This window comes from Phocoena sinus, chromosome 6, assembly GCF_008692025.1.
Source record: "Phocoena sinus isolate mPhoSin1 chromosome 6, mPhoSin1.pri, whole genome shotgun sequence".
Classification (NCBI taxonomy): domain Eukaryota; kingdom Metazoa; phylum Chordata; class Mammalia; order Artiodactyla; family Phocoenidae; genus Phocoena; species Phocoena sinus.
The window spans coordinates 107,922,752-107,935,148 of NC_045768.1; the positions used below are offsets into that span (position 1 = coordinate 107,922,752).

General features: G+C 37.5%; 1 protein-coding gene across 2 annotated transcripts in view; it reads left to right on the top strand.

Moving 5' to 3' along the window:
- The window catches only part of MTMR9 (myotubularin related protein 9), an 86,899-nt gene that overhangs the window by 33,303 nt on the left and 41,199 nt on the right, over positions 1–12,397 (top strand). For both annotated transcript variants that reach the window (XM_032635901.1, XM_032635902.1), the window contains exons 4-6: positions 4,365–4,538; positions 7,276–7,493; positions 8,609–8,770. In XM_032635901.1, coding sequence (XP_032491792.1) covers positions 4,365–4,538; positions 7,276–7,493; positions 8,609–8,770 — 554 coding nt within the window. The remainder of the gene's footprint in view (positions 1–4,364; positions 4,539–7,275; positions 7,494–8,608; positions 8,771–12,397) is intronic.

Consider the following 12,397-nt stretch of genomic DNA (forward strand, 5'->3'; position numbering starts at 1 on the left):
CTGTGATGATTGTAGATTGTTTAAACTGCCCTCTCAGCAAGTAATAGAACAACTAAACTAAAACAAAATAACAACAAAACAAGTAGAGACAGAGAATCTGAACAACACTCTCTGATATTCATTGAATACTACTTCCCAACTTCTGCACAATAAACAACATGCAAGAGCACATGGTGTGTTTTCTAAGAGAAAATATACGCTGGGCTATTAAATAAATATCAATAAATTTAAAAGGATTGAAACCATACAGTATATAATCCCTGATCACAAAGTAATTATATTAGAAATCAGTTAACACTAAGGTATCGAGGAATACCCAGAGTATTTCTAAATTAAACAAAATGCTTGTAAATAATCTGTAACTCAAAGATGAAATCAGAAAGGAAATTAGGAAATATTTTGAACTGAATGATAATATCAAAATTTGTAGAATATAGCTAAAGCAATGTTTAGAGAGAAACTTAAAATGTTAAAGTGCTAATATAAAACAAGAAGAAAGGTCTAAAGTCACCAACTTAAGCTCCAACTTAAGAAACTGGGAAAGAAAATGAGCAAAGTAACTTGAAAGAATGAAATGATAAAAATAAGAGCAGAAATGAACAAAATAACTAGAACTAATAAGTTTAGCAAGGTTGCTCAGTACAAGTGTACAAAATCTAACTGGCAATAAGCAATCTTAAAATGAATAAAATACTTAGTAATACATTTAACAAAAGGGCAGGATCTATACACTGGAAAACACAAAACATTGCTGAGAGAAGTTAAAGGACATCTAAATAAAAGGAGAAACACATGTTCATGGATTGGAAGACAGTATGGTTAAGATCAGTCAGTAATGGGCTGAGTTATGTAAAGGACCCAATAATGAATACTTTAGGCTTTGGGGGTCATGAAATCTTTGTTGCAGCTGCTCCACTCTGCTGTTACAGCATGAAAGCAGCAATAGATAATATATCAATGAATGGGTGGTGCTGTGTTCCAATAGTATCTTACAGGCATACCTCATTTTATTGCATTTTCATCTTATTGTGCTTTTCAGATATTGTGTTCTTTACAAATTGAAGGTTTGTGGCAATCCTATGTCAAGCAAGTCTTTCAGTGCCATTTTTCCAACAGCATTTGCTTACTTCATGTCTCTGTTGCATTTTGGTAATTCTGAAAATATTTCAAATCCTCCACCAGCAGAAAGATTATGACTTGCTAAAGGCTCAGATGATGGTTAGCATTTTTTAGCAACAAAATATTTTAAAATTAAGGTATGTACATTTTATTTTTTTAAGACATATTGATGTTGCACACTTAATAGACTACAGTATAGTGTAAACATAACTTACATGCATTGGGAAAGCAAAAAATTTGTGACTCGCTTTGTTGCAATATTCACTTAATTGCAGTGGTCTGGAACCAAACCTGCGATGTCTCTGAGGTATGCCTGCATTTACAAAAACAAGCAGGGGCCTGGATTTGGCTTGTGGACTATAGTTTGCTGACCTCTCATTAAGATGCTAATTCTCTCCAAATTGATTTATTGATTCAGTGCAACTCCTATCAAAATTCCAATAGATGTCTTTGTAGAAATTGCCAAGATTATCCTGAAATTTATATGGAACCGCAGAGTTACTAGAATAGCCAAAACAACTTTGAAAAAGAAATAGCTAAATTATTTACATTACTTGATTTCAAATTTTACTATCAGGTTACAGTAATCAAGAGAATGTGGTATATTGGCTTAAGGATAGATATATAAATCCATGGAACAAGATAGAGGGTCTAGAGATAAACTCTCCCATTTGTGGTCAATTTTTGCCAAAGGTGCCTAGACAATTCTATAGGTAAAGGAGAGTTTTTTTCAACTAATGGCATTGGGACAATTGGACTGATAAAAAATAGATCTAGACCTTTACTTCCATCCACAAAAATTAACTCAAAATATATTATAGACCAAGACATAAGAGCTAAAGGTATACAATTTTTTGAAGAAAACACAGGAGAAAGTAGTTATGACCATAGGTTAGGCAAAGATTTCTTAGATAAGACACTAAAAGTGACCGAAAGCAGATTAGTGATTTCCTAGTATTGGGTGTGGAGGGGAAGGTGTGGACTGCAAAGATGCACAAGGGTATCCCAGCAAACACCATGTAGGATAATCAAAAGGAAATTTTTACTTAGATGTATTGAGTTCAGCTATCGAACAGTAAGGCAAAGAGAATATCACTAAATTAACCAAAGAGAAAAGACAAATTACATACATGGTGAAACAAAATTAGAAGAGAAAAAAAACAATTTGATAAAATTAAACATCTACTTATGATAAAAGCTCTTAGCAGAGTTGGATTTGAAAGGAATTTATTTAATCTGATACAGGGTAGCTACAAAAACAAAAATACACAAAAAGCAAATCTTTTGTTTGACAAAGATGCCTGCCATTGCTACTCATAGCTGACTCAGGAAGACAAGAAGGAAAAATAAAAGGTATTAGGATTGAAATGAAAGAAGCAAAATTGCTATTAGTTGGGTTTTTTTGGCCACGCAGTACGTGGGATCTTAATTCCCTGATCAGGGGTTAAACCTGCCCCCGCTGCATTGGGAGCGCAAAGTCTTAACCATTGGACCACCAGGGAAGTCCCTGCTCTTAGTTGTTGATTATATGCTTCTCTACATAGGAAACTGAAAGAATCTTGAAATTGTAGGCATTTCTCTACACCAAACATAATTTTGAAGACATACAACTAAAATGCCGTAAAAATATAATGTTCCTAGGAGTATATCTAAGAAAAGATATGAAAGATGTTTATTGAGAGAATTTTAAAACTTTATTGAAAAATTAAGAAAGCTTTGAAAAGTGGAGGGACACTATGCTTATAGACAAGGATATTAAATATTATAAAGATGTCTCCAAATCAATCTATAAAGTCAGTGCCATCTTATTAAAACACCAGTGGGTTTTTAAGTGGAATTTGATAAAAGTTACATGAAAGAGCAAAGGATCAAGGGGAACCAAGGTTCTCTTGAAGAGCAAGAAGGAGGGAAGAGGATTCTAGGAGACTTAGCCTACTAAATACAAAGTTTATTCTAAAAGCCATGGATGGACTTGCTGCAGCTAGACAAGTGGGACAGAATAGAGAGGCCAACGTGTGGAAAGTTAATATTTTACAGAAGTGGCATTGCAGGTCAATGAAGAATCATAGCATTCTCTGGAGTAGGAAATCAGTAAGTAATACCTAATTGTGAAAAATAGCCAAAAATTAAAAAAAAAAACAAAGAACAGCTGAAAGAGTTGAAAATGGTTGCTTCTGGGGAAAGGGAATTAGATGATGTGTGAGCAGGAAACAGGTAACTTCCTTTTTAAAAAATAATTTTTTAGAAACTGTCTTTTAAATTAGTAATGTGAATAACTGAACAGTGAAAAAATTTAATTAAAAAATATGATACTGTATCTTGTAAAAGGATTTTTAAAAAAAATACATTTATCAAACATGCTTTGGTTTATCCTCCTGATACTACAAGCCATGGCCAGCATGTTAGGGCAACTCTGATTTATAGGAACATATTGAAATTTACATACACATAATTTTGTTTGTTTGTTTTTTGCTGTGCAAAGCTTTTTACAGTCTCTAAGTGATTTTCATTTTTGATATTAGAAATAATTTGTCATTTGATAGTTTTATGTTGTGTACTTTTGGTTCTTAGCATACTGAGTTTGAAATTATTTCATTGACTTCTAAGTATAATCTTTCTTAGTATTAAGTTGTTATTGCTTTAAGAGAGATGTTAACAGTCTTTCCTCATTTTTCTCCTTTTTTAAATAACAGAAATGAGCAAGGGGTTTGATGTAAGTATTAGCAGTGTTCTGTTCTGGTTAAGCATCATCTGGAGTTTTAGTCTTCCTGTTGCTGTAGTTTAAGAGTACCATTAACAAAGTAAATGGTACCAAGACAAGAAGGAATGAGATGATGTTGGCCCTGATATTCATAAATATACTTAATATATTTAACTTGGAGAATAGAAGACTAAGGGAGAAACAATTCTTTCATATATTCCATAAGATGTCATGTGAAGTGGGGAACTTGTACTGAAATCACAGTAAACAACAATAGAGGAAGTTACAGAGCAATAAGTTTTGCTCAATAGGAGGAAGAACTTTCTAGGAACTAGGGATACCTAGCACTGTAGGAAGCTGGCTCTGAAGAGTGGAGCTCCTTTTCTGTGGAAGTATTTAAGTATGGGCTAGGTATCCTTCTATTAAATTCCTGTGAGATGGCTTCTTCACTGTATGAAAATTGATCTCTAAGCTTTAAAAGTTTTCAGATTATTTTGTGACATTGAGATACTTGCTTAGCTTTGAAGTATTTTGTGTTTTTCAGACCAGTGAATGGAGGTTAAGCTATGTCAATAAGGAATTTGCTGTTTGCCCCTCTTACCCACCAATTGTCATAGTACCCAAAGCCATCGATGATGAAGCTCTTCGGAAGGTAGCTACGTTTCGACATGGAGGACGCTTCCCAGTACTCAGCTATTATCATAAAAAGAATGGAATGGTAAGTGAACAATAAATACTACTGCTTAATCGACTGGAAGACTTGGTTTGAGGTTCTTAGAAATGTTCCCCTTTTCTGTGTACCTGTTCATTGAAGTGATTAGTCTCTCCCGCTGGGACTTCTGTTATTTAAGCTTTAGGGAATCAGGAGTAGAGTGTTTTCTGTGATCAGGACATGACTTTGAATTCTTTCCATGATGCTGCTTAACCTTAGAAAAGCCCAAAGAAGTGTATCTTTAGGACTCAGTACAAAGGGAGCTAATGTTTAGTTTATACTTAAAATGAACACTCTTAGGTAGAAAAATAAATTTCTCTGACCGGAATAATGGTATGATACTTTATTTTAATTATTCTCACCAGATTTTCCTGTGAAAGGTAAATTGAACAGACGTTTTTATTTTCAGAAGGGAAAAGAGTGACACATGTCATTAGTCACAACCTAAGTAAACACAGGAGTCAGGAATTGAATAGGCAAGTGCTCACTGTGTGTTCGTTTCCTAAATATTTTCGAAGTTTATTTCTCTCCTCTTATTTTCTCTTTGTCAGTAAACTCTTCTTCTCATTTTGAATCCAGTAGTAAATGAGTGGGTAAGTTATAGCTATCTTCCATTTTCCTTTTTCCCCTGGTAGTAAGTCAAGTGTAGATATTTAGGATAAAGGGATTTCTAGAAATCAGGTCACCTATCTTGCCTGGTCAGCAGTATTTCTCTTCACTAGGGTTCACCATAAAGTATTTTAACAACTCATAAAATATATTATTGCGTCCAGTTACATGGTAAGTGCAGTCTGAGAGTTAGCCATTGTCATCCTCTGGATGACCTTCCTTGTGTTAAATTTCAGGGTAGTTAAGATAACAGTATGTATTATGGCACTGGTCCCCAACCTTTTTGGCACCAGGGACTCTTCATGGAAGACAGTTTTTCCACTGAAAGGGTTGGGGGTGGCTCAGGCGGTAATGCAGGTGATGGGTAGCGGCAGATGAAGCTTCGCTCGCCCGCCTACCACTCACCTCCTACTCTGCGGCCTGGTTCCTAACAGGCTGTGGGCTGGTACCGGTCTGCGGCCTGGGGGTTGGGGACCCCTGTATTATGGGACGAGCTTGAAATAATTCTAAACCATTCGCCAGGGAATAGATCAGTATAACAGATATTGATTTCTTGAGAAAAGTTTCAAAAGCAGACTTTGAAGTTGTAGTTTTTGGTCTTTGGAGTCAAGTGGTTAAGTCCTAGAATACTGGAAGAAGGCCACTGGAGAATAAAGAATAAATAAGTAGTTTTCAAGATATTGAAAGTGATTCCCAAAACAAGAATAATAGTACATAAATTTTTTTTATTTTACCATCAGTGCCTTTTCTCTTTATAATTCTTGATAAAACCTGCCAACCCTAAGTTTATGTAGTTGAAGCCAAAGTTTCCTGGTGTGTAGGCTGTTATCATTATCTTAATTACAGGCCCAGATCTGCTGGATAATTAATTCACTGACTAAATGAATTGTAATATTTGATCTTAAAGAGGAACTATAATTTATTATGTGAAAGTATTTTGAGATAGTAGGAAGAAAAATCGTGTAAAAGTGCAAGTCTTGTTTTTGTTTTACAATGATTAACTATTGTCAATACATAGAAACACTTGTTTTAGGATCAAATTCATCTCCGAAGTGACACACAATTTTTTTATTCTTTTAAACATCTTTATTGGAGTATAATTGCTTTACAGTGGTGTGTTAGTTTCTGCTGTATAATAAAGTGAATCAGCTATACGTATAACTTATATCCCCATATCCCCTCCCTCCTGTGTCTCCCTCCCACCCTCATCCCACCCCTCTAGGTGGTCACAGAGCACCGAGCTGATCTCCCTGTGCTATGCGGCTGCTTCCCACTAGCTATTGGTTTTACATTTGGTAGTGTATATATGTCCATGCCACTCTCTCACTTCGTCCCAGCTTACCCTTCCCCCTCCCTGCATCCTCAAGTCCATTCTCTAGTAGGTCTGCGTCTTTATTCCCTTCATGCCCCTAGGTTCTTTCTTTTTTAAACAGAGAACAGGAGTCTTTATTTATTTATAAATTTATTTATTTATTTTGGGCTGTGTTGGGTCTTTGTTTCTGTGTGAGGACTTTCTCTAGTTGTGGCAAGTGAGGGCCACTCTTCATTGTGGTGCGCGGGCCTCTCACTATCGCAGCCTCTCTTGTTGAGGAGCACAGGCTCCAGACGCGCAGGCTCAGTAGTTGTGGCTTACGGGCCTAGTTGCTCCGCAGCATGTGGGATCTTCCCAGACCAGGGCTCGAACCCGTGTCCCCTGCATTAGCAGGCAGATTCTCAACCACTGCGCCACCAGGGAAGCCCCCACCTAGGTTCATCATGACCATTTTCTTTAGATTCCATATATATGTGTTAGTATACGGTATTTGTTTTTCTCTTTCTGACTGACTTCACTCTGTATGACAGACTCTAGGTCCATCCACCTCACTACAAATAACTCAATTTCGTTTCTTTCTATGGCTGAGTAATATTGCGTTGTATATATGTGCCACATCTTCTTTATCCATTCATCTGTCAGTGGACACTTAGGTTGCTTCCATGTCCTGGCTGTTGTAAATAGAGCTGCAGTGAACACTGTGGTACATTACTCTTTATAGAATTGTTTTTTGAGATATTCTTAATGTAGCTAATTCATTTCTGCTTTCAGAAACTTTAAAAAGCAGCTACTGTTAAATTTTAGACTCTATTGTCCTTGTAGGTTATTATGCGAAGTGGTCAGCCACTCACTGGCACAAATGGGAGACGGTGCAAAGAAGATGAGAAGCTGATAAATGCTACCCTCAGGGCAGGAAAGCGTGGCTACATCATTGACACCCGACCTCTAAACGTAGCTCAGCAAGCTAGAGCCAAAGGAGGCGGCTTTGAACAAGAAGCTCATTATCCCCAGTGGAGGCGGATTCATAAGTCCATTGAGAGGTAAAAGATTTGGGAGACAGTACTGGACTCTTATTTGAATATATTTAGTGTGGGTGAGCCCTTAGCTGTTCAAAAATCACAAGTTTTCAAATGAACCTTCATATTAACTTGAGTCAAAAATTGGCTGGATATCCTGTCCTTGTGTTTTTTGGTTTTTTTTGCGATACCCTGTCCTCTCACTGTTGTGGCCTCTCCCGCTACGGAGCACAGGCTCCGGACGCACAGGCTCAGCAGCCATGGCTCACGGGCCCAGCCGCTCTGCGGCATGTGGGATCTTCCCGGACCGGGGCACGAACCCGTGTCCCCTGCATCGGCAGGCGGACTCTCAACCACTGTGCCACCAGGGAAGCCCTGTCCTTGTGTTTTATAAGATAAGCAGAAAACTTATCGTGGATGCTCAGAAGTGAGTTTTGATCAGATAGCATTTTTTCTCTGTTAGCTCTGAAATTTCATCACCATGAGGTCTGCTCCTCTACTTGTAGATCAGCAGTCACCAAACTTACTGAAAAGATATGCTACACATAATTATATTTTCCTAAGTCAAAAAGACTTAGACATTTAATTTCCCTGATACACACTTATTTTCACACCTTGTTTCCTCTACCTGTATCATCTCCTTTATGCTTGCAATTAGTGGTTTATAATTGCTTCTGGGTGGGTGAGTGGGTAGGAGTTAGAGTTAATAAAACAATGGGATCTGATCTGGCCTTGGGCATCCCTGCTGTGACAGTACAGGTGTCCAGAGTTGATTCTGTGGGAACGGGACACAGATGTTAGTGATGCTGTTTTGTGACCTGTCACAAAAAGCAGTGCTGTGGCCCTCTTCTCAGTCAGATAATTCAGTTATGCAAACTGGGTTTAATCTGTTCAGTTGAGGAAGAGTTTACCATCGCAGGCATTTTTTAAGCATTTCACACTCATGTTTAAATATTAGTTTTTCAGTCTTTAACCCTATAAGTTATTATATAGCAAGGTAAATATTTTTATAGTATTTGTAGCTGCTTTTGCCCTTGGATATATATTGGAGGCTGAGTTTTTGATTTGGTTTCTTCCTTCATTGTTCTATGTTCTGTTTTCTTTCTTTCTTCTTTTTAACTTTTTCTTGTTTTTGAAAGGTATCACATTCTTCAGGAGAGCTTAATCAAACTTGTGGAAGCTTGTAATGACCAAACACATAACATGGACCGATGGCTCAGTAGATTGGAGGCCTCCAACTGGCTGACTCACATCAAGGAGATTCTGACAACTGCCTGTCTGGCAGCTCAGTGTCTCGACAGGTAAAGTGCATCTCCAGGTTATAGAGTGGGCCACTCACACCAACAAGACTTCGCTTCCATCCAGACCTGTGGTTGTGTATTATGTTACTGTTCATGCCTGTCTGTGTCTTATGTTTACATCATTTTACAAATAACTATAGAAGATAGTCAATGCCATTCAGTGTCAGTGAAGTATGTGTGTAGAGTCTGGCATTTAATTGATAATGTTTGTTGAATGAATGTGAACCATATACATATACATGTCTTCCATGACAAAAATTTTTTAAGTATTAAAGGACCTATTTTTTTCTATAAAAATCCTTAAAATGTGAATCTACCAATTTTCCTTTTCTTAAACTGAAAAAGAATGAAAAGAAGTTTTCTTATTTCTCCTCAGAGGGCCAAACTTGGCCTTCAAGGAACTTTTGAAATAGCAATGAAAGGAAACATGTAATTTTGTTACACAGTAAATGATCCTTTCTAATGTCTCAGCTATCTTGTTACAGACTACTTGATATGTGCAGTTATATCTGGATCTCAAGTTAAGGAAAACTGGATGGTAGTGATGTGAAGTATATGAAGTGATTTTAGTTTATTCACTCAGCTGAAAGTTGCTAATCCTCGAGACTTGAGGCAGAAGACTTGAACAGGGACGGAAGGATTGGTATAAGTTGTTGCAGAAGCTTAGAATGCCCTTTTCATTTACTTTTTCATTTTAAACCTGTTTTTTTTAAAAAAATAAATTTATCTATTTAGGGCCGCGTCGGGTCTTCGTTGCTGCATGCGGGCTTTCTCTAATTGCTGCAAGTGGGGCCTTCTCTTCATTGCAGTGCATGGGCTTCTTATTGTGGTGGCTTCTCTTGTTGCAGAGTACAGGCTCTAGGCGTGTGGGCTTCAGTAGTTGTGGCACGCAGGCTCAGTAGTTGTGGCACACAGGGTTAGTTGCTCTGCAGCATGTGGGATCTTCTGGGACCAGGGCTCAAACCCGTGTCCCCTGCATTGGCAGGTGGATTCTTAACTACTGCACCACCAGGGGAAGTCGTTTTAAAATGTTATACGCTTGCAAAGATGGGGTGGAGGGCAGTGCTGAACTTCCTAGCAGCCAATTCAAAGACAGAGAACACTTTGCTTAAAAATGAACCCACATAAACATGAATTTCAATTAGAACTCTGATCTGCATTCACACAGGATGCTGCAACAGGCCCTAGAAGAGCTGGCTAAGTCCTTGTCTTGGTCCATGTCTACTCTAATGTCTTCATTAGCTTCCACAGAGAATAGATGTCTCCTCGATAAGGCATCAGTTACTCCACTTGAAAGCAGACGGGACAAAGACTGAAAGGAGGTTTTCTGAAAACCAGATTTTTTTTTTTTTGCGGTATGCAGGCCTCTCACTGTTGTGGCCTCTCCTGTTGCGGAGCACAGGCTCTGGACTCACAGGCTCAGCGGCCATGGCTCACAGGCCCAGCCGCTCTGCGGCATGTGTGATCTTCCTGGACCAGGGCACGAAACCGTGTCCCCTGCATTGGCAGGCGGACTCTCAACCACTGCGCCACTAGGGAAGCCCTACATATATAATTTCATTTACGCTTCCAAACAACAATTGTTATGTATTATTACCCTACCTCTATAGATAAGGAAAAATAAAATCAGAGTAAGTTGCCTGAGTTGTACTGATTACAGCCCAAGTGGCAGTGCTGAGATTCCAACCTTTTTGTAAGAAATAATTAAGGAATAACACAGATAGACCCCTGAGTGTATGTCTCTGGATCATTTCCTGGATCTTTAAATGGCTGTTGTTCTGCTCTGGTATTTTCTATGCTATTTTGTTTGTTTGTTGTTGTTGTTTTTGGTTTAAGTAACATCAGGGATGGTTAACATACAAACTTTTAGCTGGGAGAGCAAATCTATTTCAGAGAGAAAAATGCCCATCCCTTGGTTGTTTCAGAATGGTCTCCTTATTTGCTTCAGAAAGCTGAAGGAAGACTCTGGGAGCACATTAATATATGCTAACAACTTTTTCTATAGGAAAGCGTGAAAACTTGCCTCACTCTTGTGCAAGATGGAACACGAAGTATTTTGATACATTATCCTTCTATATTAAAAAAAAATCTAGGCTGCTGTTTTAAAATAGGATAGATGTGACCCCAGTTGCCTTTTGGGGGTTAATTTTTAAATGTTTGCACACCAACAATTTCATCAACAAAAACATACATCTCTGAATAAAATGAGAAATACTTATAACCAAGAAGAACAACAGATAATTTCACTGGTAGTTACTGATTTTATGTTTTTCAGTTTATCAGAGGGATTTTTCTTTTTGTGCAAACATTTTGCATGCTTATTTTGGGTCAAATTCTAAACCTAGCCCTGACACCAGTATTTAATTCCCAGGGGCTAGTATATGTACACAAGGAAAACTTCCAAAGATATCTTCCTATCAACTGAGTTATTTAAAATAATAATCTATTTGTCTGCCAAAAAAAACATTGATATCATATTAAAGCTAAACTTTTGGAGGGGGAAACATATTTTGTTATTCATTTCTAAACAATTTAAAAAAGAAATATGAAAATAATTACAAAATAAAACTTTCTAGAGTCATAAAATTATTTTATACTCCTAAGTGGTTAATTCCTTTTTTAATTAATTGAAGTATATTTGATTTATAGTATAGTATTAGTTTCAGGTGTACAGCAAAATGATTCAGTTATACATATACATATACATATATCTATTCTTTTTCAGATTCATTTCCCATATAGATGATTACAGAGTATTGAGTAGAGTTCCCTGTGCTCTACAGTAGGTCCTTGCTGATTATCTATTTTATATATAGTAGTGTGTATAGGTTAATCCCAACCTCCTAATTTATCCCTTCCCCTCCTTTCCCTTTGGTAACCCCTAAGTCTGTTTTCTAAGTCTGTGAGTCAGTTTCTGTTTTGCAAATAAGTTCATTTGTATCACTTTTTTAGATTCCACATATAAGTGATATGATTTGATATTTGTCTTTCTCTGTCTGACTTCACTTAGTATGATCATCTCTAGGTCCATCCATGTTGCTGCAAAAGGCATTATTTCATTCTTTTTTCATTCATTTTATCCCCATCAGTGTATACATGTCAATCCCAATCTCCCAACTCATTACACCACCACCACCACCACCCCCGCCACTTTCCCCCCTTGGTGTCCGTACGTTTGTTCTCTACATCTGTGTCTCAATTACTGCCCTGCAAACCAGTTCGTCTCTACCATTTTTCTAGGATCCACATATATGCGTTAATATACTATATTTGTTTTTCTCTTTCTGCCTTACTTCACTCTGTATGACAGTCTCTAGATCCATCTACATCTCTACAAAGGACCCGATTTCGTTCCTTTTCATGGCCGAATAGTATTCCATTGTGCACATGTGCCACATCTTCTTTATCCATTCATCTATCGATGGACCTTTAGGTTGCTTCCATGTCTTGGCTATTGTAAACAGTGCTGCAGTGAACACTGAGGTGCATGTATCTTTTCGAAGTGTGGTCTTCTCCAGATATATGCCCAGGAGTGGGATTGCTGGATCATATGGTAGATCTATTTTTAGTTTTTTGAGGAACCTCCATACTGTTTTCCATAGTGGCTATGTCAGTTTACATTCCCAC